The sequence below is a fragment of the Pelophylax lessonae genome (genome assembly GCF_965119305.1).
Source record: "Pelophylax lessonae genome assembly, chromosome: 1".
In the NCBI taxonomy this organism is placed as follows: domain Eukaryota; kingdom Metazoa; phylum Chordata; class Amphibia; order Anura; family Ranidae; genus Pelophylax; species Pelophylax lessonae.
In genome coordinates, this window is record NC_138768.1 from 123645985 (window position 1) to 123673416 (window position 27432).

At 43.7% G+C, this 27432-nt stretch overlaps 1 protein-coding gene across 3 annotated transcripts in view; it reads left to right on the forward strand.

Annotated features, from left to right (window-relative positions):
* HOMER1 (homer scaffold protein 1) overlaps positions 1-27432 on the forward strand; it is a 206228-nt gene that overhangs the window by 42249 nt on the left and 136547 nt on the right. For all 3 annotated transcript variants that reach the window (XM_082243796.1, XM_082243794.1, XM_082243795.1), the window contains 3 exons: positions 885-1041; positions 10385-10516; positions 18915-19007. In XM_082243796.1, the coding sequence (XP_082099922.1) occupies positions 885-1041; positions 10385-10516; positions 18915-19007 (382 nt within the window). The remainder of the gene's footprint in view (positions 1-884; positions 1042-10384; positions 10517-18914; positions 19008-27432) is intronic.

A 27432-nucleotide genomic window follows, 5' to 3' on the forward strand; every position in this document is an offset into this window, starting at 1 on the left:
ACCTCTGTCCAACTGTTAAGCATGGGGGTGAATCAATCATGCTTTGGGGTTGTATTGCAGCCAGTGGCACAGGGAACATCTCGCGAGTAGAAGGAAAAATTGATTCCATAAAATTTCAGCACATTTTGGTTGGTAACTTGATGCCATCTGTGAAAAAGCTGAAGCTAAAGAGAGGATGGCTTCTACAAATGGATTATGATCCTAAACACACCTCGAAGTCCACGGGGGATTACATCAAGAGGCGTAAACTGAAGGTTTTGCCATGGCCTTCACAATCTCCTGACCTCAACATAATTGAAAATCTATGGATAGACCTTTTAAAAGAGCAGTGCGTGACAGACAGCCCAGAAATCTCAAAGAACTGGAAGACTTTTGTAAGGAAGAATGGGCAAAGATGCCTCAAACAAGAATTGAAAGACTCTTGGCTGGCTACAAAAAGTTTACAAGCTGTGATACTTGACAAAGGGGGCAGTACAAGATATTAACTCTGCAGGGTGCCCAAACTTTTGCAGACCTTTTTTTTGTTTTCTGTTATTTTGAAAGTGTAAATGATTGAAATAAAATCTAACTTTTGTTGACATAAGAATGCCTAATCTGTAATGTAATGCCTTTTGGAGATTTTTTCCATCTTTCCCTGGCTTCTTTATGCACATTAATACAAATTTTTACCTGGGGTGCCCAACTTTTGATCCCCTATGTATGTATGTATATGTATATGTATGTGTATATATATATATATATATATATATATATATATAAATTATATTTTTTTTTTATTTAATTTTTTGTATGTTGCTGTTGGTAATCCTATTGCATGTGGTCTCATGCTTTGTGCTGTGTGCTTTCTTTTTAAAGTATACCAATTCTTTATTTCTTCTTTCCAGAGAGCAACCCATCTTTAGCACCAAAGCCCATGTCTTCCAGATTGATCCAAACACAAAGAAGAACTGGGTTCCTACCAGCAAACATGCAGTTACTGTGTCCTATTTTTATGATAGCACAAGGAATGTCTACAGGATAATTAGTCTGGATGGGTCGAAGGTAAGGTAGCCTTGCATAATTATTGTGTACTTTGGTTAAAATTTGGCTCGGCCATGGTATTCTATGTTGTAATAGGTTGTGGTATCAGTTTTAATATTGTCAAGTGCAGTCATAATACATGTACCCATATTCATTAGACCCTAGAATTGGAATGCCACAGACCATGTCTGGGTCATTACCTTTCCTAATTAATCAGCTGCCTAAAGTTCTCTTACTTCTATGAATGTCCGACCATAAGAAAAAAACTTGAAGCTATCTTGGCCAGTGTGTATAGCCAGTGTGTATTTCAAAAATACTTGGAGAACACTCAAGGTGAGTACGGGGAGAGTGGATTGAATTACCCATTTGACTTTGTATTTCTGAAAATTCTAATAAGAGATCTGCCTTGTAGTTTGTCTATGTAGCCTCTCTGAGAAAAGATTTTCCCAGTTACTATTACCAAGATCCATCCAGGGGACTAGAACTATTGTGTTGCTGTGTATTGACTGTAACAGATGAATGTAACTTAATGTTACCATCTGCATTGACAAGAGATATCCAAAAGCAACATAGGATTTAACTTGCCTGCTGCCACCTTTAACAGAAATGTACATTTTTGGGTGGAGTTACAATTTAATCATCTTGAATAAAAGGATTATTTAAAGAAGTAAAAAGCTGTGCAACTCCATAAATGAGTCTTCTTACTGTGACATTTTCCTTCAGATCTGTACAGATAATTGTAAAAGTCTTGACAGCGTTAAGTTCTGACAACATAACTTTGAAGCCCTGACACCATCTCATTTATTTTCCTTAAGAAAACTGCTATTTTGATGATGCTGCGCATCAGCTTCAGGGCTGACTCATTTATATATATTTATATACGCCATTCCATTGAGGCTTTTTGCTACTGCCAGCTATTTTATTATAACATCCACAATGATGGAGAGGTACATCACATACCAGACACATTTTATATAAATATGTTCATTTCGGGTGTACAGCAGTTTAATTAACTTTGGCTGTAAGCTATATTTGTGGATCTGGAGCAGTATCAGCAAATATGATTTTAAATTTTTTCATGTTTTTCTGAGAACTTTAGGTATTTTTTCTAGATTATTTTGCATCTGGCTGTGATTTGAAATGTACTGATTGATCTAAAGACTGCATACTTGTATGGTGTTGAATTGTATAAGAAATAAATGTAGAAGTGTGTGTGTGTGTGTGTGGTGTCTTGGCATATGCCAACATATGCCAAACTCTCTGTCCCATTGCAGAGTACACAGCAGAGTCTTCCCTAAAAGTGTGTCCTACCTTCAGGGGGGGATCCCCTTGCAGAGGGTGCAGGAAAGATCCTGGCAGCATACTTCAGTGTTTGTGGGGGCCATGTTTGTGTAGGCGGATGATGTCACGGGGGCCATTTTCCCTTAGTCTGGCTGGTCCCCGGTTGGCGGCAATGGTTTTTGTAGCCGGATGATGCCACGGGGGCTATTTGCCCTTAGTCTGGGAGATGCTGGAGACAACTGAAGCCTTGTGGGGATGCCGAAGCTCCTCCTCCTCTTCCTGTGCCCGGGACATATGAACAGGGATCGCTTTCATGATGATGCTGGCTTCCGATTCTTAGCGCTCCTCCGGTCGGTAGGCTGAGTCTTTGGGGGTCCCGGTTATCTCTCTGCTGGTAGGTACCCTGTGCCTTGAGGGGATCCTTTTAGTGGTGCCAAAAGATCATTGTTGTACTGCAAGATCTTCCTTTGCATATGGAGCCTCAGGGTCACATCTCCATCACTGACCCCCCTCATGGAGTTGGCAGGTCCCTCGAAACCCCAGCTTCCCATGGTCGTACTGACAGCGGCCTTGCAGTCCTTAGTGTCACGGGTGGAAGTGGTATGTGGGCAAAGGCCTGGGAAGAAGCATCCCCCCACATTCCCCTGCTTAGGCTTTCTCATCGGATTCTGATGCTGCCGTGGACGCGGCCCGTCCAGGGGGATTTAATATCGCACCCCCTGATCCATCCGATAGTGAGGATGATTCCTCCATTGTCGCAGCAGCAAATGGTCCCCAAATGTTTTGCTGTATGTTACCCGTTTGAGGAGTCCCTTTTAAAAAAGTGGGCTAGTCCACCAGTGGTGGACCCTCCTGTTTCCAGGTTGAATAAAGCAACCATGATCCCAGTAGAGGAATCCCTGTCCTTTAAGGACCGGACTGACAAAGCGGAGGCTGTGGCACGCAGCATGTTTACTATGACTGGTTCAGCATTGTGGAAAGTCTTTGCCTCAGCCCTGGTGTCTCAGACCCTAACTGAATGGGCCAAGCTTTTGCGCTAGGACCCGAGGGGGTGGTGGTGGTGGTAGTGAACATGCATGTAGCAGTCGTGTGAAACGCGTCTACTGTCCTAGCCTGCTGTACCTTGTACCACTCATGTGAATAAAAAAACTTTCCTTTATTGGATTCCGTGGTGGTGTGCGACCATTTTCTTCTTTCATGCTTCTGGTGGCGAGCTGAGGCTCAGCACCCACCTTGAATCGTGGACTTTGACTAGCCTGAGCGGTGTTATCTCTCTTCATTGCCATGGGGGGGGGTTAGCAGGTCCCTGCTGCTTATGTTGATTTAGCAGACCAGTTGGTCCATGGGCTGCAGTTTATTTGTGATGCAGCTTTGTATACAGCTCCTGTGCTGTCCAAGCTTTCTGTTTTAGCGGTGGTGATTACGCACGTGCTGTGGCTTAAGAATTTGTCCCCAGACCAAGCCTCCTAAGAAAGCTCTCATTGATCTGCCCTTTGAAGGCAATCACTTGTTTGGGGCTACCCTGGATGACATCTATAGGATCATGGGGGGAAGAGTACCTTCCTGCCACAGTCAAGGAAAGGGAAGGAGCCTCGCCGCAGATGGGGGCCCTCCTTCTCAGCCCATAGAAAACTATTTTGTGCTTCTGGCATGGAGAATAAGGGGAATGGATCTTTTCCCTGAGAGGTTCCAAGCAACTTTGGTTGGGTAAGCCTAGAGCTAGCTTCCCTGGACCAGCAGACAAGACTCCTTTAGCATGAAGGTCTACCCTCACTTAATATTGGGGTGGGGGGGACATTTTCACTGGTTTCAGGCCCCGGGGACCTTGTTTGTGAGTGTTGAGGAGATCCATGAAATGTTTCTTTTGGGGGTACACAGAAAGGGGGACAAAGGTTGTCCTTTTTTAGGTTTTTTTAGTTCCGGAGTCTCCTTGTGCGAATTTAATTCCTGCAAAGGTTCATGTGGTCTGAACTAAGGTTCCCCCTGTCCAGGGAATTGATTTCTCTAGCGCTCATCGACAGACGTAGTCCTCGGTGATACACCACCTTCGGGTTATGTTACCTCCGCAGGAGCAGGACTAGACAGGAAATTAAAAAGCTCTGGCCACACCCTAGGGGCAGTCCCAGAGGGTATATCCTCTCTCTCTCTGCCTCAGCAAATCAGTTATTTTCTGTCTAGTTAGGAGTAAGGACCTAGATACCTTGCTGGGATCTTAGGTCCTGGCAAGAAATTTTTTTCTAAAAGGATTTTTGGACAGCTTTTTTTCTCCAGTGTTCCTGTGAGATCTTCAAGCAAGAAAGCTGAACTGGGCGACGGGCTGGATGTTGAGATCCGGTGGTCACCCCAGTTCAGCCTACGAGCGCGTGCAGGCCATAGCTCCGCGCTGAGTCGGCCGCGACAAAGTCCCATTAAAGGACTGAACCCGCGAGTTAAACGTCTCGCTGAAACGCCAAAGACCATGAGTCACGGCGTCTGTATCGATCGACAGCCCTCCCGCCCCGGTGGAGAGGGGTACGGTCAGGAGTTGGTGCCCGCCTGGTTCCGGTATGGAAGACTTATATTGCGTGGTGCGAATCTTTAGGATTTCCTCCACGTACCTATTCGTTGTCTCGAATATTGGCCTTTTTGCAACAAGGGGTTGAGCAGAAGCTAGCCTTGAGCACCATCAAGGGTCAAGTTTCAGCATTAGCAATCTTCTTTCAGAAACCTTTAGCTACCAAATCCTTGGTGCGGAATTTCATCCAGGGGGTGCGGCACCTGGCTCCTCCAGTCCGCGCGCCCTTACCGCCCTGGGATCTTAATTTGGTTTTGTCGGTTCTACAGAAACCTCCCTTTGAAAACATCAGGGAGATTCCCTTGCTTACTTTATCCCAGAAGGTGGTCTTCTTGGTGGCTATTACTTCTGCTCGCAGGGTGTCAGAACTGGCTGCATTATCATGCCAGTCTCCATACCTAGTCATTCATAGGGATAAGGTAGTACTTCATCCTAAGCCATCTTTTCTTCCTAAGGTGGTTTCAGATTTTCATCTGAATGAAGATATTGTACTACCTTCCTTGTGTCCTCAGCCCAAGCATCATCGGGAACATGCGTTGCATTCCTTGGATGTGGTTCGGGCAATCAGGGTGTACCTGAAAGCTACGGAATCATTCCGTAAGACGGATTCACTTTTTGTGATCACGGATGGCCCCAGAAAGGGTTTGCCTGCATCTGCCGCGACCATTGCCAAATGGATTAGACAAACGGTGGTACAGGCTTATTCTATTAAGGGTCAGAGTCCTCCGTTCCCTGTTAGGGCGCACTCCACTCGAGCGCTCAGTACTTCCTGGGCCTTTCGCCATCAGGCGTCAGTGGTCCAGGTATGTAAGGCGGCCACCTGGTCGTCGGTACATACCTTTACAAAATTCTATAAAATTGATGTAACGGCATCGGCGGATGCCTCATTTGGCCGCAAGGTTTTGCAGGCTGCAATTTGAGGAGACCGGTGGTCTACCTCGAGGGTTTTTTTCTGTTTGAAAAATTTTTTTGTTGAGTCTCATCATTAAGGATGAGCATTGTAAACTTCTAGTTGGCACCGGTTGGGCCTTCTAGATTGGGATTTGATTTCCATTTTCCCACCCCTCAGTCGGGATACTGCTCTGGGACGTCCCGAAGGTGGTGTATCACCGAGGACTACGTCTGTCGATGAGCGCTAGAGAAAAATGGATTTTTGTAAAATCTTACCGTAAAATCCTTTTCTCTTAGCTCATCGACAGACGTAGTCCCCGCCCCTCTGTTTTGGAGTTGGGTTGGGTTAAATTCTCTAAGCACTGCTTTTTCACATAACTGATTTGCTGAGGCAGAGAGAGAGAGGATATACCCTCTGGGACTGCCCCTAGGGTGTGGCCAGAGCTTTTTAATTTCCTGTCTAGTCCTGCTCCTGCGGAGGTAACATAACCCGAAGGTGGTGTATCACCGAGGACTACGTCTGTCGATGAGCTAAGAGAAAAGGATTTTACGGTAAGATTTTACAAAAATCCATTTTTACTTCTATTACTTTCTATTTCTGACCAGGGCGGTCCTTCCCCCCCCCCCCCGCACAAACTTCAGGGACCACAGGCTGGGATTGACTGGCTGCTGTCACACAGATAGTTCTCTCTCCCATTTTGCATACAGGTTCTGAGTCTGGTGGTAGCCACCTTCAAGACAGTTCTGTTTGCACAGTCTTACATGCAGGTTCAGCTACACAGAAGGATACTAAAGTTTGTGACGAAGTCACAGGGTCCTCTATAAGACTCCGCAGGCGTCCAAGGGACACGGTAAGGCCAGTATCCACCTCGGCTAAGGCTTCTTCCGCAGTTCCTTTGAAGATAGAAGATTGCGGATGTTCCAGTCCTTCTGGTGGCTGTAAACGTCCCTTGGGGGCTTCCTCTCCGAGAAGACCAGTTGTCCCAAGGGCTGATCTGCTATCCTGCTGTATAGTCGCTGGTTTTAATGGCTTAGCTAATGAAAGTCAGGTACTGAGGGATAGAGGTCTGTCTGGATCAGTGATCCCTACTATGGTGAAGGCGAGGAAGTCCTCTTCCAGCAAGATATACTATCGTACGTGAAAAGCATACATTTCTTGGATTGAGTCGATTGGCGCTCATCTTCGATCCTTTTCTTTCGGGTCTTAACCTTTCTTCAACGGTGTGTTTATCAGAAGTTGGCCTTGAGTACCATCAAGGGCCAGATGTCTTCCCTAGAAATCTTCTTTTAGCGACCCCCCCCCCCCCCCAGCCGCGCACTCTTTAGTTCGCAACTTCTTTCAGGGGGTTCGACATGTGACTCCACCTGTATGGTCTCTTGCCGCAATGGGATTTAAATTGAGCACTTTCGGTTCTCCAGAAACCTCCATTTGAGAATTTTCGGGAGATTCCCTTGCCTACATTATCCCAGAAGGTGACATTTTCGGTGGCTAATACCTCGGCCCACAGGGTATTGGAATTGGCGGCCTATCCTGTCGCAGTCCTGATAAAGTGGTTCTTCATCCCTGTCCATCATTCATGCCCAAAGTTGTCTGACTTTTCATTTGAATAAGGACATTGTGTTGACTTCCTTGTGTCCCAAGCCGGCTCATCCCAATGAATTTGCCTTGCATACCTTGGATGTGGTTCGTGCGATTCGGGTGTATCTGGCAGCTACTGAGTCTTTTTCGGAGGTCAGACTCGCTTTTTGTGGTTATGGACAGACCAAGAAAAAGGCTGGCCGCTTCTTCGGCTACCATCTCCAGATGGATCAGACAGACGGTGACTCTGGGCCACTTTTTGCGATTCGGCGCTGTGCGACTTTAACTGACAATTGCGCGGTCGTGCGACGCCGTACCCAAACGAAATTGACGTCCTTTTTTTCCCACAAACAGAGCTTTCTTTTGGTGGTATTTGATCACCTGTGCGATTTTTACTTTTTGCGCTATAAACAAAAAAAGATTTTGAAAAAATAACAGTTTTTAACATTTTTTTTTTTTTTTTTTATATGAAATTTCCCCCAAAAAAGATGTAAAAACCAATTTTTTTTTTTTTTTTAATTTTTGGCCAATTTGTTTTCTGCTACCCATGTTTGGTAAAAAAAATCGCAATAAGCGTATTTTGATTGGTTTGCGCAAAAGTTATTGCGTTTACTAACAAAGGGAAAGATTTGTCATTTTTGGTGTGTGTGTTTTTTTTTTTTTGTTTTTTTTTTTTTTTTTTGCGGGACTGCGACATTGCGGCGGACAGATCGGACCCTTGACTGACTGACATTTTTTACACTTTTGGGGGTACCAGTGACATTACTGCAGTAATCAGTGCTATAAATATGCACTGTTACTGTAAAAATGACACTGGCAGTGAAGGGGTTAATTTTATTGGAGAGGGAGGGGTTAATGTATGCCTGGTGCTTACTGACGTGTGGGGGGGGAGGTGACTGTGTGAGACAGGGACAGATCGGATGTCCAGCTATGCTGAACACTTCCGATCTGTCACTGAGGAGATCCGCCCGCCTGTGTTAACACAGCGATCGCCGCTGCTCCTCCCCTGGCCCGACTCCCGCTGTGAATGAAAACAGCGGGAGCGAGCGCCGCCTACAGGGGAGGAGTCTGGCGACGTAGGTCTACGTCGTCAGACGGGATCGTGCCACTTTGCCGCAGTACTATTCCAGTACTCAGTGGTAAAGTAGTTAAAGGTCAGGTTGCACCTTTCACGGTCACGGCATATTCTACTTGGGCGCTGAGTGCTTCTTGGGCTTTCCGTGGTCAGGCTTCAATATCGCAAGTTTGCAAGGCGGCTGCTTGGTCGTCCGTGCATACCTTTACCAAATTATATAAGGTAGATACTTTGGCATCTGCGGATGTTTATTTTGGTCGCAAAGTTTCGCAGGCTGCTGTTTAAGAGGGCTGTTCCCTCTTGAGGGGTGTTTTTTTTTTTTTTTCTTTTAACCTTTATTTTTCAGACAGGGATCCTGTGTCCATGTTAAGGGCTCTTATGTTTTAGCCTTGGGTTATTTTCCCCACTCCCTCATTTTCCTTTTGGCACTGCTTTTGGATGTCCCACTAGTTATGATTTATGGAGCGCTGTGTGTGTCGAACGAAAGAAAATTGGATTTTTGTACTTCCCGTAAAATACATTTCTCTAAGTTCATCGATGGACACACCACCCACCCCCTCTATGGAGTTCTGATACTTCTAATACTGCTTGCTACTAAACTGATTACCTAGAGCAGAGTGGGGGGTTAATGCCATCTTAGGATGGCCCATGGGTGTCTTTTTGTTCTGCCTAGAACTACTCCTGGAGGAGGCAATATAACCCACTATTTGATATATGGAGCGCTGTGTCCGTCAAACTCACAGAAATGGATTTTACAGTAAGTACAAAAATCACTTTTTTTTTCTTTTCTTAATTTTGAGAAGTACACATTTCTGTAGAATGTGTATCCATTAGATTTTGTCTACCTCTTGTATTATTGATGATTTTACTGCTAACCTATGAGAGGTGAGATTCAGGTGTCATCTGAGACACGTAATTGAGGCCCAGGGATCATCTGTGACAAGTATGCAAGGTCTTGATGGAAGACCTTTTGAAAGTTGCTACTTTAGACGAAGGAAGACTAATGGTTTACATAAACTGACATTGATGTACATGGATGGATCTGCTGATCTACATCTTAAAGTGTTCTGTGTATGATTTACGGGTAAAAAGCCAGTGTACGTAAATGGTGTAATTTATTACATTTCTGAATGACACATTTTGGTAATTTTCATAGCAGCGATATTTCATATTAATAGGGTATAGCAGAGGGGGGGGGGGGGGGGGGGTGCATAATTTTTTGAGTCGCAGCTGACTTCCTTTTCTATAATCCCAGAAAAGAAAATGACCAATTAATATTGATTTAAAGAAAATGGCGCAGCGCTATACAATTTAAGGAAATAAAATTCCATAAAAGTCCACATCCCAGAAGAAAGACAGAGTAGATTATTCTATCACACAGCCTCTTACCATCCAATTCTGACCCTCATTAAAAAGGCTTAGATATGCAGTGATCAGCAATCCAATGGGACCCTTAATAGCAGCAACTTCCTTTCCAGCTCACTCAATAAGATCTCCTCCAGGACTTGTATGTTTTGTAAAAGTAGCAGTTACATCATCACTGGGCTGTGCAAAGAACGAGCTATAGCGGCAGTCTCCACCCAATACAGGTGATCTGCATAAAACTAGATGAGGGGGTGGTGACAAGACCAATCACCATCCACAAAGAGACCAGCAGTAACTAGTCTTTACAAAAGGAAGCTCCTGCACAGAGGATTACTACGCAGATCGTTTTACTGTCAGCCAGCAGCTTTATTAGCTAGTATATTAAGTTATCACACAAATTTACCTTTTTAATGAGCACAGCAGATGCAAAATTATTGTATTGTCTATATTGCAATTAATATTGCCACATTTTTTTTTGCCCTGCTTCTCTAATAGTAAGATGAATCTGCCATAGAAGACTGCAATAGGGGGACCTCTTTTCTAAGGACATATGTGAAAAGATCTGCCATTATTTTGATATGTTGTACTTAGATTAATTATATATTTTTATGAATTACAGGCAATAATTAATAGCACCATCAGTCCCAACATGACATTCACTAAAACATCCCAGAAGTTTGGCCAGTGGGCAGACAGCAGGGCAAATACAGTGTATGGCCTGGGCTTCTCCTCTGAGCATCAGCTCACAAAAGTGAGTAAACTGTTCTAGTACCTTGTGTGTGTGATTGAATGTAATCCTAATAATGGCTGATATGAAAAATCTATTTAATTAAATTGTTGGAAAAATAAGTGCTGGTTCATAATGCAATACTCAAGTATGGTGATGAAAATGGCAAGAAACTTAATGTTGTGAAGGAGGACATGATTTTGGAGTATTTTGAAATTGTCATATTAAAACGCCTGCTTTTTTCGTATCCCTCCATATTTTAATCCATGTACTGTTATTTACAAAATAAAGGTTGTTGACCCTTTTGTTCACTGTACTAGAATGGCGATCTTGTATCGAAGATGGCGGATTTAAAAAATGTTAACGTGAACTTGTTCTTTAACTCTGTGACTCCTACAGCTACTAATACTTTCCTTCCATTCACTCTCATCAGTTCAAGAGTAAAGAGAAGTCCTTGCTAGGGCAGACCATACATGTATTCTTCTTCCTTTTTTTTTTTTTTTCCAACCCATGGGTTGAGCGAAAAAAGTGCAGATTTCCAAATACACACATTCAAGGTGGATGGAGGAATCACTCCCGTTGAGCTATTGTGTTCTCATGGCAGTATCTTCCCTGCCATCATAACACTATGATCAGCGTTGCCAGCTATAGCCGGCAGCACTGATTATTTGAGAAAAACCTGACAGGGTGGTTGTATAGAAACTGATCAATTTTTAAATGGAGTTCTGTACAATCAGGGTGTCCTGCTGACAAATTTCGATCCTTGCATGGCCGGCTTAAGCATCAAACTTATACAGGAGTGACGGATCTCTTCCCCACCCATGTGACATTGCTAGATGCCCGAGCAGCCAATAGCCAAGCACTAGTACTGTCCTCTAGGAAGGGTTATGGAATCGCATGCTCCCCCATATCTGAAAGTAACAAGTAGGTCACTTTGCTTGCCAGGGTAAATGCAGCAGTAAAGAAGTAAAATGTAAGCTAGTATAGGCAGCTATCGTGGTCTGCATGGGCGAAGCAAAAGTTCAATTTAAAATGTATCTATAGATAGGATGGGGAGATGTTAGAACCCCTGTCAGATGTAACTGGAAAACCGACAATAATTTGACAGGCTTTCTAATCCTTTCCCACTCTATCCCAAACCAAAGATACTTTAAACTAGAACTTTAGACAGAAAATGAGGTCCTGCGAAATCACTTTAGGCTGGCTACTTTAAAAATAGGTGCCTATACTGTTTAAAATCCAGTAATACTGTCTCAAGCTGCTCTGCACATGCTCAGTCACTCCTCTATTTTTCGGCAGTGTGCTAAAAATCAGCCACTAGAGGCTGATCTGACAGCCTAAAGATTTACTGCTGCTCAAGGCCTCTGGGCTTCAGCAAAATGGCAAGAAACAGGAATATGGCTGGAGGCAATCTACAGCACATACTAATTTTGGTAGCATAATTCTTAATGTGGAATGTATTTTCCTTGATAAAGAACATTATTTATTTATATATATATATATATATATGTATGTGTATGTGTGTGTGTGTGTATATATATATATATATATATATATATATATATATATATATATATATATATGTTCTTTATCAAGGAAAATACATTCCACATTAAGAATTATGCTACCAAAATTCGTATGTGCTGTAAATTGCCTCCAGCCTTATTCCTGTTTCTTGCCATTTTGCTGAAACCTATATCATATATATATATATATATATATATATATATATATATATATATATATATATATATATATATATATATATATATATATATATATATATATATATATATATATATATATATATATATATATATATATATATATATATATATATATATATATATATATATATATATATATATATATATTTTATTTTTTTTTTTTTTTTTTCTTTTCTTCTTTCAAGTTATGGGAAAAGTTCCACTTTAAGTTGTCTCATATTTTTTTATGTATTCTTATTTAGAGGATTGCAATAGATCACAAAATCATTGACTCCATACAATTGTCACGCATACATTCCAAGGCACTGCAAAGTACAGTTCCAAAAATATCTCAGAGGAATACCGCATCTATAGAAACCACATTGATCAGTAAGAATCTGATTACTGAGGTATCAATGGTCTATCCAAACATGGTTAAATTACTTTGTTAATTGGGTATCAAAGGGCCTCTGGGATTCAGAGAATGGTCACAGGGTATAAATGAATGCTCAGAAAAGCTCAGTAAACAATGTGCAGAAGTCAAATATACGGTACCTATGCCCGCCTGAATCTGTGCACACACAAAGGAGTGTTTTTTTGTTTTAAAGAGCGAATAGGATGGGGAAAAAAAGGGTGGGGGAGAGGGCCATCACGGGGGGAGTCTGAATCAAGATTGGTGTCCCAGTAGGAAGCTGAAACAAACAACTCTGTGGGTCACACATATTGTAGGTATTCGTCAGAGAAACAGAAGAGATTCCAATAGAACAACCTGGTCTTATGTTCCTCAGTTTAGTCTCTAAGAGCGAAGGTCAGGTCCTCCAGTTGTTCGCTATCATTCACCCTTACAAGCCATTGAGCAAGCGTTGTGGCAGTTTTGTTTCCACATACTGGGGATACAAGCTCTTGCTACGTTTAATAGGTACTTAAGCAGAGATTTATGATGCCACTTCCTTGACAGTGGAGTAAGATCAAGCCATATCGCTACAAGGTCGTTCTGCAAGGAAATGTCCGGGAATTTGTGGAAAAGTTGAAGCACAGGTTGCCAGAATGTGTGCTGTTCAGTGCAGTCCCCAAAAAATATGCAAGAGTGCCTTAGACCAGGGTGGGGAACCTTTTTTTCTGCCAAGAGCCATTTGGATTTTTGTAACATCATTCGGGGGCGTGCCCCCTTTCAATGCAGACTGACCACAGCGTGCCCCCTTTCAATGCAGACTGACCACAGCGTGCCCCCTTTCAATGCAGACTGACCACAGCGTGCCCCCTTTCAATGCAGACTGACCACAGCGTGCCCCCTTTCAATGCAGACTGACCACATCGTGCCCCCTTTCAATGCAGACTGACCACAGCGTGCTCCCTTTCAATGCAGACTGACCAGTGTGCCCCCTTTCAATGCAGAAAGCCAGTGCACTTACTTGCAGCGGCGGCTTCTCCTCGAGTCCTCCTGCCTCCTCCTGGACCAATGGCATGGGTTTGCCTTTCGGACAATCAGGAAGCGGGTCTCAGACCCGCTTCATTATTGGCCAGGAGGAGGATCCGTGTGACAATAGCGAATTTTCATTCGCTATTGTCCCACAAATGGGTGGGCTCGTGGCGCACTGCTCTGCGCCCCGGGTCCACCCTTTTCTGAAGCTTTTCTGTGACTCACACTGTCAGGACGGAGCCATCGGCTCCTTCTGACAACTCCGCTGGCATACACAGGCTCAGTGGCACGGGGGGGGGGGGGGAGCGGACGCAATGATTGTGCGGGTCGCAGGTTCCCCACCCCTGCCTTAGACGAAACACACCTCCAGCAGTGATCATTCTGAGGAAACTGACGGAGTCCTGTACCAACGGGTCACAAAGGTGGTCTCCTGGCATCTGCTGCACAAGGAAGATTTGTGTGCAAAAAATATTTGCTCTTTTTGAGGGTCAGAGAAAGTTACCTGTAAGTCCTTCTCCCATTTAACAAGGAAGGGAAGATCGGACTGGGCGGGAAGTTCCAAGAGGTTTTTGTAAGAAGCAGAAAGGGATCTACAAATCAGGCCCTCTCCCAAACATACAGTATCTCCTCGAAGGAGTGTAATTTCCTAGGGAAATGTGTATGTTTGGGTAGAAAATGCAAGAATGAGACCATTTGAAAGCCCTCCAATGATCCAGAGAAGATGTAGATGAACTAGTGAGCAAAGTGTGCGTCATAAGCTAGCCATTGGAAAGTAAGAAATGGGAGGCACGCAGTAGGCTCTGAGGCAGCAAGGATCAGAAGTTCAGATCGGTAAGAACCCTGGATGGCCTGTTATCGTTTAATGGGACAGGGGAAGTTCCCAAGGAAGCCAGTTGGAAAAAAAAAATCTGTATTTCAGCAAGTTAAAGTGATTGTAAAGGAAATAAATATAAATACATATATAGTTTTTTTTAACAAGTGTCCCAAAATTAGAAATGCCTGCCCTTCTCAGGAAGGCAAACACTGTCAAATACAACTAAGAAAATACTTCTGTGACTGCTTCATAAATTTTGTTGACATCCTCCAATATTTCTCATTTATCAATGTGTCTCTTCTTGTCTATCTCAACCATTTCTATTCTCCATTTTTCTTCTTAGCTTGGTATGATACAATGAGAGAATAAATTGCATGGCAGACTGTATGTGTCCAAGGCAAAATTAGGCTGCCTGTTCTTCAAGTTATGTTGTAGAAATACAGTGAATGAATAGAATGATGTTTTCTAGATGCACAGCTTGAACGAACAGCTGCTAAGTTTTTTTCCATATTGTTAGCCTTTTTTATTTTTAAGCTGACATAGCCATCTTGTACTGCTGCCTTCTGAAAAATTGAGTGCCTGGTGTATTGTGTCTGAACAATCAAATGGGTACAACACCATGCAAAAATCTACCATCTATCAACTACTTATTGAAAACCCACTTTCAATAATATCTATACAGTTGCTTCCAAAGCGTTTTTAAAGCCGCTAGTAATTAAAAGCAGAACAAAAATATCGTAGAGAGAATATATTGCCTAACCCACACTATCTGTCTCACAGCTTTTTCTCAAAAGCGTGAAAACTTGCAGGTATTCCTGCCACTGTCTTTTGCTATGGTTTATCCTTGACAAGAGACCGTAGAAGGTGCTGAAAATCTAAGGGATAATAAAGTGCAATGTTTTTAGTATACCAATGGAGCTTTGCATGTAATTTAACGCAGACCTACTGTTCTACTAAGCAGTCACTTTCAGCAAGTACTCTGGCATGGTCTATCTTCACTTTTAGGAACAGTAGGCTTTGCCTATAGGCAAAAAGGCAGTTCTGTGTAGCGATTAACCACATTTTTTCTATCAATTGAAGTACAGTCAACTCTTATAGTATACTGAACAAAATTATAAACTCAACATTGGTTTTTGCCCCCATTTTTCATGAGCTCCACCCAAAGATCTAAGAAAACCGGGATTCATCCATGAAGAGAACACCTCTCCAAAGTGGCAGATGCCATAGAATGTGAGCATTTGCCCAGCCAAGTCGGTTACGACGACAAACTGCAGTCAGATCGAGACCCCAATGAGGACGACGAGCATACAGATGAGCTTCCCTGATATGTTTTGTGCAGAAATGCTTTGGTTCTGCAAACCGATTGTTGCAGCAGCTGTCCGGGTGGCTGGTCTCAGACATTCTTGGAGGTGAAGATGCTGGATGTGGAGGTCCTGGGCTGGTGTGGTTACACGTGGTCTGCAGTTATGAGGCCGGTTGGATGTACTGCCAAATTCTCTGAAACGCCTTTTAGAGACGGCTTATGGTAGAGAAATAAACAATCAATTCACGAGCAACAGCTCTGGTGGACATTCCTGCAGTCAGCATGCCAATTGCACGCTCCCTCAAAATTTGCCACATCTGTGGCATTGTGCTGTGTGTAAAACTGCACATTTTAGAGTGGCCTTTATTGTGGTCAGCCTAAGGCACACCTGTGCAATAATCATGGTGTCTAATCGGCATCTTGATCTACCACACCTCTAAGGTGGATGGATTATCTCGACAAAGGAGAAGTGCTCACTAACACAGATTTAGCCAAATTTGTAAACAATATTTGAGAGAAACTGGCCTTTTGTATACATAAAGTCTTAGCTCTTGAGTTCAGCTGATGAAAAATGGGGCAAAAACAAAAGTGCTGCGTTTTTTATAATTTTATTCAGTGTATATGCTCATATGATATTGTAACCATATTCTAAGCTAGGTTAGGACCAGTTAAAATTTTTGTGTAAAAGTAGTTCTGTCACAGGGGTTTCCTTTTGAGTTCCAGAGATTGTGTGTGCCAGTGATGGAAATTGCGCTCTGCCTATCCCAGAAACTAAACATCAAAAGCAGCCACCACAAGTTCTGCACTGTAGCTTCGTTACTGCTTAAGTGTATGCACAGGTTGTATTTAGAGAAGCAGAATTGTGAGGCATGCTGGTAGGATAAGGAGCAAATCATGAAGTATGTGATGACTTGATTTGATTGATCTGTTGGCATATACAGCACACTGGCAACCATACAATCAGCCACACAATGGCAGTGCCCAAAAAGTTTGACATTGGCATACCATACACCAGGTTTTGACCTAATAGTATGCCTCTAATGAGTCATTGCAACTGTAGAGTAGATCCACAAAACATTTGGTATCAGCAATCAGGAGTTTCTGGACCTGATGTAAATGTTACTTGCACATTATTCGCTACCCCAAAAAAAATCACCTCCTAAAAAAAAAAAAAAAACGTTATACTCCTCCTCCTAGGTGGATGCAACAACGGGCCTGCCTCTGTGCTGAGAATGATCAAAGACCGCTGATCACTCCGCTCTTAGCCTTCTGTGAGCTGAGAGCCGGGGACTGTCAGCCTCCAGCTCTCTGCTCTCTCTCCCCCCCCCCCCCCCCCCCGCTGGAGGTCTGAGCTGTTTTCGAGCCTGGACCAGCTCTCTGACATCAGCTGACAGCGGACAACAGCCTGCTAATGGCTAAGGATGGATTACGGGAGTGCAGAACGAATTGCACTCCTGTGATCTAGAAGCTGCATAGCATAAGAATAGAGGAGGCTGCAAAGCAAAAGAATGGAGGCAGCAGGTTCAGAGGGTGCAGATCTACAGGCTCCAAGGGTCCATAGTAGATTAGGATCAACTCCTAAAAGACCAGCAGGTGAGGACTCCTTTCCTCATGAAAGCCTTCCTAACTACTTCTACCTCCTTTTCTTCATGTAAAATAAACCTCACAAAATCTTGTGTGGCAGCTCTGCATATATTACTGAACATGGCATAAGTTACCAGGGCTACATAGCCAGACTGTGCTATGAGACCTACTGACCTCTATTTAAATTGAGGAATTTAACCTAATGGGTGTGGATTTTGCTGGACTTTAACTTGCTTAAGGGAGAAAAATGTAAATTTGAATTGAAATAATTTTACACAGCCAATGGCTTCCAGCCATTTAAGTCTGCATGCAGACATTTCTTGATACTTATGGAAAAAAAAAACATAAGACCAAATAGAAAACAGAAGAATACATGTTGTTAGAGCTGCACGATTCTGGATAAAACGAGAATCACAACTTTTTTTTTTTTTTTTGCTTAGAATAAAGATCAAGATTCTCGGCGTAACAACATCTTTCACATTATACAAAAACTTGGGCTAACTTTACTGTTTTTTTTTTTTAATTCATTAAAGTGTTTTTTTCTTTCCAAAAAAAAAAAAAATTGCGTTTGAAAGACCACTAAGCAAACACACACACACACACACACACACACACACACACACACACAATGTTTGGGGGCTCTAAGTAATTTTCAAGCAAAAAATACTGATTTTAACTCGTAAGCAACAAATGTCAGGGAAAGGCTTAGTCTTTAAGGGTCCTTTCACACGGCCGCTCCGTGTGTCCGCAAATCATCCAATCCGTTTGCGGATGATTTGCGGACATAATGTAAGTGAATGGCACTGCGGGTGTCAGCGGAATACCACCCGCTGACACCCGATTTTCCTCCATTCAGTTCTGTTCCGTTTTTACAAATGGAACAGAACCCATTTTTTCTTCCGTGTAAAACACGGAAAGGAAGGAAAATCGGATGTCAGCGGTGTTATCCGCTGACATCCGCAGTGCCATAGACATACATTATGTCCGCATATCATCCGCAAACGGACGGGATGATATGCGGGCACACGGAGCGGATGACAGAAATGTCATCCGCTCCGTGGAAGAAAAAAAAAAAAAGTCCCGCAGCGGACCTTTCACACGGAGCGGCCGTGTGAAAGGAGCCTAAGAGGTTAAAGTGCCCTCACTTAAAGACAGAAATTCATTCCTTTGATCTAAAATTAATTAAATGATACATTGTGTTTACAGTTCTCTCCCAGCCTTGGCAATGTTGAGGGGGCTCTTTTTTTTTTTTTTTTTTCTTTTTAAACGATTAATCGTGCAGCTCTACGAGTTATAACTCTCTAGCGGCTAGATTGCCAAGCTGCCTTTTTAGGGAACGAGTAAAGATTACGAAACCTGGAAATTCTTTAGCCTTTTTTTTTCTTTTTTGTTATCCTAGAGTCTTCTCTTCCAATAGTTTCTTAAAGTGGTGTGAACAAAACTTTCTTAAAAGGGGAAAAGGACATTACATACAATGCAATAAAGCATATTTACAGCGCATAATTAATTTCTCCATACTGCAGCAATGTAGTAATTCCCTTCTGATTCTGCACAGTTACTTGTTGGATATTAACTATTTTTTTTTCTTAATGCAGTTTGCAGAAAAATTTCAGGAATTTAAAGAAGCTGCTCGATTAGCAAAGGAGAAATCCCAAGAAAAAATGGAACTTACTAGTACGCCTTCACAGGTAATGCCTTGCCACCTCTTTTGTCATTTTTTTTTTTTTGCAGGCTTTAATACCTGTATTCTAAAATACAACATATGTTACATCGAATGCAAGTAAACAAAGACAGCAGCATGAAAGTCCACTAAATGTTTGGTTAGCACATGTGTTTTAAACTATTTGACCAGATGTTATTTAGTTAATGCTACATTTGACAGGGTACCACCAAACAGTGGTGGGTGCAGAATTTCAGAGGTCTAGAAATCTGGCTCTACCGGGGGGGGGGGTTAGACTTTTGAATGAAGCGAATAGCAGGACAAATTTGCATGATTTGCTTTACAAACAGTGGCGGCTGGTGCTCAAAATTTGGGGGGGGGGGGCGCAAAAAGAAAAATGTGCGGTAAAAAATTGCGTGACTTTGACGCCACACAAGTGTGAAAGGGGCCTTCAGTAATCAAGAAACAGTGCCTTGAAAAAGTATTCATAGTTACCCCTTGAAATAATACACATTATCATTCACTTCACTTACCGTTACCGCCGGGCTGCCCCATCAATGCAGTGACCAGCATGTCCCCATCAATGCAGTGACCAGCTTGTCCCCATCAATGCAGTGACCAGCATGCCCCCATCAATGCAGTGACCAGCATGCCCCCATCAATGCAGTGAGTCAGTGACCAGCATGCCCCAACACATACATGGTGATACAACCTGTATGATCCAGGTCATCATGCTAGAGCTGTGCCCAGGGCCCCAGGCCTGTGCCTCTGAAATGTGTGGAGTGGACTTACCTCACAGACGGTGAGTGGTGACCGGCTGCGTGGCGTGCTGCTGGCCTGCTGCTCTGCCTCTGACTGAGACTGTAGGCCCGGGGCGGCGGCGGGAGTCGAGTCGGACGGACACTGTCTGACAGTCTTCTGAGTCACTCTGTCTCTGAGAATGGCCCCTGGCAGTGGCTGGCTGCGGACTGGTGGAGTGCGGCGGAGTTGCGGGCTGGGAACTGAACCAAGCGGTGGGTGGTCTGACTGTCTGGTCACTCACTGTCTGGACTGGAGAGTGGAGACTGGTGGAACAACTTCTTCTACGTCCTGAGTCCTGCGCTGCACTCCTCTGCGCGGCTAAGCGGCTCTCTGGCGGGAAGGTGTCGGACGGACGTTGATCACGTGACGTGTGACGCCGGCCCGGGATGCAGTGACTGGCGCACACACCGCCCCCACGTGCCACATCACAGGTCCCGGGATGTCCTCCTGGGTGATTGGTCCAGGCTGGAGTCTGGACCAATCACAGGCAGGACATCACAAAAGTGGGGAGTGTCGGGCGCATTGCTCTGCGCCCCGATGACCCCCAGAAGGCCGCCAATCGGCGCCTCTGTCCGCCGCACGTGCGGAAACCCCCCCCCCCCCTCATACCCACCTAGTGGTCCGGTGCCCCTAGTGGGCTAAAAATTGAATTTTTATTATTTTTTTTTAATTTTTTTTTTTTTTTTTTTACTTCTTTTCTTTGGGGGGCTGCGCCCCTGCGCCCCCTATGGGCAGGCCGCCACTGTTTACAAATCGGAAAAAAAAAATTTAAATGAAAGTGAATGTCTCCAAGGCCTTATTCATGAAGTGTTTCAGCATTATGTGAGGAAAGAGTACCCATGATCCATATCTCAAGATGGAAATTGGTCTTAACAACATTTTGTGGGTGTTTTTCTGTAACTCAACATTTGATTACTAACCCTGAGATTTCTTTCTTGTCCTCTCTGCAGTCTAGTTAATATAACTGAAGTCCATTTATACCTGACATCTGCCCATTTCCTGTAGAATAAGAACTTGATTTTAATCCAGCTTCTAGTACACAGGTGTCCAAATTGGCTGGCCAGAGCTTTAATCGCAGCTGGCAATGGCTTGGCCACCGATAGGTGGAGGAGATTGAAAGCCTGCTGACTCAGTTCTAATCTGTTTAGATGTTCCATTTATTTTAGTCCTCTTGTTTAAGCTGAACATTTTTATTTAATGCTTGACACTTACATTACTGAAATGGAGCCCACTGCTTTATTTAGGGCTTACTGATTTAGTCTGTCAGGGAGGCGGTTTGCAAGGTGACACAATGGAGAATGTATAATCTGGTGTTATTGTATGCTTTTATTTTTAGATTTTTATTCAGTGCTTCTATAGGTTGTTCTTATAATGTACTACCAGAAACAATTTTTCAGAACTTTTCGATAAATGTGACCCCATTTAGAGATCAGTCTGTGTATTTCCATTTTGGTTCGATACTGACAGATTAAATCATACACTGGATTCTTGAATCTCTTTGGATTTGGTGGTTAAATCTCAGAACCTAGCTTCACAGGTCTGTTTTTTTTTTTTTTTTTTTTTTTTTTTTTTTTTTTTTTGTAAAAATACCCTTCTTCCAACCTTTTTAAATCATTATTGCTTTTAGCATTTTGAAAAGGCAGCATAAAAGAAAAGTAATGCTAGAAAAAAAAAAAGCACTTGTGGGTTTAACCAATTTTTTTTTTTTTTTTTTTTTTCCCCCTTCATATTAATTCTTCATGGTCCACATAACTGGGGACATGGCAGGGGTGTGTTCATGCTCCGTCTTTATTGATCTGGCTTTGTGCAAAGGGGCACACAATCATGCTGGAACAGAAAAGGACCTACTCCAAATTGTTGCCACATCACAAGGTTGGGAGTGCACAATTGCCTAAAATGGGGTCTGTTTGTACTGTATAATTTATAGTTATATTATATCACAGCTGGAAATAAATGGGACTACAGAAGAAATCAACCATATACCATGAGAAGGAAGGAATTCCCATACCCACTCTTACCTGCAGAGCATTGTCAACCTGAATCCATACCCCAAGATGGCATAACAGATATAAGGGAAATGATCCTAGAATAACTATCCGTTGTTGACCTGTGGAAAATACCTAACATCACTGGAAAGCAACCACCAGACAGCATGCTAGCTGCAGTTAATGAAGCATTGTCCACAATCCCATCCTGCACCATCACAGAGACGAACAGGCTCATATATGCCACAGCATTAGTGGTCCTCCAGCTACTTGACTACAAGATCAGGCTCAAAGAGAAGCACTGCCCACCATGTAGACTACGACTGGAAGCCAAGATAGACAAGAGGTGGAAAGATCAAAGAGATCCTGGCTGCTGCGGAAGTACAAGGATATGCCCATACCAGAGGCGCTCAAAACAGCGAAGCCAAGACTGACAGCACTGGCAACCAGACTGAGCAGATACACCAGAGAAGCAGAGGCTAAGAGAATCAATGCCCTCTTTACCAAAGCACCATCCAAGGTGTATGCACAGCTCCAGGGTAACCACAACCTCTCCTCGCAAGACCCACCCAGAGCTGGGACTGAACAGTAATGGAAGAATATCTGGGAGAAAGAAGCATCTCAACACCGAGGCCCAGTGGCTACTGGACCTGAAAACAGACCACTACATGGTGCCGGAACAGGAATCAGTCACGATCAGTCTAAGATATCCAACAGAGCAGCACACCTAAAGAGCTGGTCAGCCCCACAAGGGAACACCAGCCACCTACCGACCAATAACCTGCCTCCCCACAACAGGGAAACTCCTGTCAGGCATCAGTCTCCAAGATCCAAGGGCAAATGAGTTAAAATCTAAGCAATACTCAGAAGGGGATTTGAAACCACACCAGAGAATCAAAACATCAACTTCTGGTGTAACAAGCAGACCAGACAGACCAATCTGTACATGGCCTGGATTGACTACAAGAAAGCCTATAACACAATGCCACACACATGGATACTGGAATGCTTGGCTCTCTACAATGTCAGTGGGACAGTAAGAGCCAATTCCTGGATAAAAACTCAAGTGAACATCAAATGTGGCATATACCAAGGTGATGCGCTATCCCCAATGCCGTTCTGCATAGGCCTCAACCCTCTTAGCCAGATGATCAAGAAGAGTGGATACGGATACAGGTTCAAGAGTTGAACCACCTACTCTACATGGACGACCTCAAACTGTATGCCAAGAATCACTGAGACATTGACTCGCTGATCCACCTAACTAGGATATACAGCAAGGACATCGGAATGTCGTTGGGACTAGAGAAGTGCAGGCAGGTGATAGCAAAAAGAGGGAAGATGATCAGGACAGAAGGAGTTGAAGTTCCAGAAGGCCAAATAGAAGATGTAGAGAACAGCTAGAAGTACCTGGGGGTACCACAAATGCATGGAAACCATGAAGAAGAGGCAAAGAGGATGGCAAGATCCAAGTACCTCCAAAGAGTCAGACAGGTCCTGTAGTCCCAGCTCGATGACAAGAACAAGATCCACGCTATCAACACATATAACCTAACAGTCATCAGGTACCCAGCTAGATAATAACCTGGCAAAGAACTGGTCACCATGGATGTCAAGACCAGGAAACTACTCACTATGAATGGTGGATTCCATCCAAAATCAAGCACCCAGAGACTGTACACCTGCTGGAAGGAAGGAGTTTGGGGCCTGATAAGTGTCAAGGCCACAGTCCGGGATGAAATCCAGAGCATCCACAAGTACATCACGAAGATTGCTCCCAAAGATGAACCGCTAAGGGAATGCCTGAGACTTTACCAGAGGATGCAGAAAACGGAGGTTCCTTGGCAAGGTGAACCTCTCCATAGGTTGTACCACTGGCAGATAGTGGTTGGAAAAGGCAGGACTGAAAGACAGCACTGAGGCACTAATCCTAGAAGCACAGGAACAGGCACTCCGCACCAAATCGATAAAAGCTGGAGTCTACCACACCAGGCAAGACCCAAGGTGCAGACTGTGCAAAGAGGCATTTGAGACAGCCTAGCACCTAGTAGCCAGATGCAAGATGTTAGCAGGAACAGCATACACAGAGAGACACAACCAAGATGCTGGGATTGTGTACCAAAACCTCTGTACAGAATATGGATTGTACCTGCCTAAGTCCAGATGGGAGATTGAGAATGACAGGGCTAAGATCCAGACCAGCAAGTGCTGGCCAACCAACCCAGAATCGTGGTGGTAGACGAGGAACGAAAGAATGCACTTGTGGCGGATGTGGCAATACCCGGGTACTATAACATCAGGAAGAAGTAACATGAGAAGGTGGAGAAATACCAAGGACTGAAAGAACTAGAACGGATGTTGAAAATGAAGGCAGTAGTAGTCCCAGTTGTGATAAGAGCACTTTGGGCTGTGACTCCCAAGTTGGGGGAGTGGCTTCAACAGATTCCAGGTGGGACAGCCTAAGATCGCTGTCCAAAAAAGTACAGTTCTAGGAACAGCTAAGATACTGCGGAGAACCCTCAAACTCCCAGGCCTCTGGTAGAGGACCTAGGAATGAGGAATAAGATACCACTCAGAAGAAATGAGGAAAAAAAAAAAAATATATATATATTTCGAAATAACTCCACACACAGCCAATAATGTCTAAACAGCTGGCAACAAAAGTGAGTACACCCCTAAGTGGAAATGTTCAAATTGGGCCCAAAGTGTCAATATTTTGTGGCCACCATTATTTTCTAGCACTGCCTCAACCCTCTTGGGCATAGAGTTAACCAGAGCTTCAAAGGTTGCCACTGGAGTCCTCTTCCACTCCATGATGACATCACAGAGCTGGTGGATGTTGAAAACCTTTCGCTCCTCCACCTTCCGTTTTGAGGATGCCCCACAGATGCCCAATAGGATTTAGGTCTGGAGACATACTTGGCCAGTCAATCACCTTTACTCTCAACTTCTTTAGCAAGGCAGTGGTTGTTTTGGAGGTCGTTATACTGCCCTGCAACCTAGTCTCCGAAGGGAGGGGGATCATGCTCTGCTTCAGTATATCCCCAGTACATGTTGGCATTCATGGTTCCCTCAATGAACTGTAGCTTCCCAGTTCCGGCAGCACTCATGCAGCCCCAGACCATGACACTTCCACGACCATGCTTGACTGTAGGGAAGACACACTTGTCTTTGCACTCCTCACCTGAATGCTGCCACACACGCTTGACACCATCTGAACCAAATACGTTTATCTTGGTCTCATCCGACCACAGGACATGGTTCTAATAATCCACGTCCTTAGTCCGCTTGTCTTCAGCATACTGTGGGCTTTTTTGTGCATCCTCTTTAGAAGAGGCTTCCTTTTGGGATGACAGCGATGCAGACCAATTTGATGCAGTGTGCGGCGTATGGTCTGAGCACTGACAGGCTGACCCCTCCCACCCCATCAACCTCTGCAGCAATGCTGGCAGCACTCATAAGTCGATTTCCCAAAGACAGTCTCGGGATGTGACACGGAGCACGTGCACTCAACGTCTTTGGTTGACCATGGCGAGGCCTGTTCTGAGTGGAACCTGTCCTTTTAAACCGCTGTATGGTCTTGGCCACTGTGCTGCAGCTCAGTTTTAGGGTCTTGGCAATCTCCTTTAGTCTAGACCATCTTTATGTAGAGCAACAATTCTCCTTTTTAGATAGTCGATCGTCCGAGTTCTTTACGATGTTGAACTTCCAGTGACCAGTATGAGAGAGAGGGCAATAACACCAAATTTAACAAACCTGCTCCCCATTCACACCTGAGACCTTGTAACACTAACGAGTTTGAGCACCCTAACAGATTTGCTATGTTGGGTGAAGATGTGGGGATGGCAAGCTCAGAGGGGGCAGCCCTAGATGTCACTGCTATCCTTAACAGCCAGGAGAGCAGTCCGTCTAGTAGGTGGTGAGGGCACTGTAGGTAGGCCTAGACAGTTGGTGCTAATTGGGGATTCTTTAATCAGAAGAACTGATAGAATAATTTGCCAGGATCACCTCAACTGAATGGTTTGCGGTCTCCCTGGTGCCACAGTTCAGCAAGTGGTGGACCGGGTTGATAAATTACTTAGGGGCTGGGCATGACCCAGCTGTCTTGGTCCACATTGGAACCAATGACAGAATAATATGGAAGGTAGAGGCTCCTTAAGAACCAATTTAATGAACTAGGCTGCAAGCTGAAGGGAAGGACTTCTAAGGTGATATTCTCTAAAATATTGCCTGTGCCATGCACAACACAGGAAAGACGGGGAGATTAGAGAGCTGAATGCATGGCTAAAGACCTGGTGTAAGGAGGGATTTGGGTTTTTAGAGCACTGGGCTCGCTTTTCATTGGGGTGCAACCTATATGCTAAAGATGGTTTGCACCTAAATGGAAGGGTGTCTTTTGTGCTAGGGGAGAGGTTTATGGGAAGGTTGGAGGAGTTTTTAAACTAGGATTGAGGGAGGAGGGGGAATTTGGATTATAAAGGTGCAGACAGGTCAGACAGGGGTCAACCCCTATTGGTGGGTGGAATGGGGAAAGATGGGGGGAGAGTTATGCCAGAGGATAAGAAGGTTCCCATGTTACAAACAACCATTGGAAATGGTACTATTTGTACCGAAATTAAAAATATGCAAAATAAGGGTGCAAAATGTGACAATAAATTAAAGTGTTTGTTCACCATAAACGACAAATTACCGTGTTGGGGGGCCCATACCCCTGACTATTGTATACAACCAATTTAAGAAAAGATTGGGGTTTGCAGGCCATTGAGAGGAGGAGGATCATATAACACAAATTTGTCTAAAATATAACTTTATTGTACATAATTAAAATAGTACAACACATAGGAATGGTTACCCATGGGGACAAAGAGAAGGCAAATTTATTAAATACTTTCTTCAGCTCTGTGTATACAAAGGAGCATGGGGGTGCTCATTACCATAATGAGGATGGTATTGACACAGCCCCAAATGATCCACAATTGCTCAAAAGTGATATGGGCCAAAAATATTTAGACAGAATAAAGGTGGATAAAGCCCCTGCACCAGATGGCATCCACCACGCATCCTATAAGAATTGAGCGCTATAATTTCAAAGCCTTTGTTTCTAATTTTTAGGGACTCGTTAAGGACTGGAATAGTACCACTGGATTAGCGTAGGGCCAATGTGGTGCCTATATTTAAAAAGGGATCAAAGTCTTTGCCAAGTAACTCTAGACCTGTTAGTTTAACTTCTATAGTCAGAAAGATATTGGAGGGTTTAATAAGACCATATAGATGAGTTATTGCTGGAAAAAAATAATTTAAGCAACAGACATGGATTCATGTAAATGGATAGAAAATTGGCTAAAATAGAATTCAGAGAGTAGTGGTTTAATGATTCTTGCTTTGAATGGTCTAAGGCTATCAGTGGTGTACCCCAAGGTTCAGTGTTGGGACCCTTACTTTTTAATATCTTTATAAATAATCTAGGGTCTGGGATTAAAAGTATAATTTCAGTCTTTGCAGATGACACCAAGCTTTGCTTTGCATTATGTGGCATAACCTTCTTTACAGGATGTCTCCAACTTACAAGCTGACCTCAATGCGCTGTTTCATTGGGCAACTATGTGGCAAATGAGGTTTAATGTTGATGGTTGAAGTTATGCACCTGGATGCATCATACATACTAGG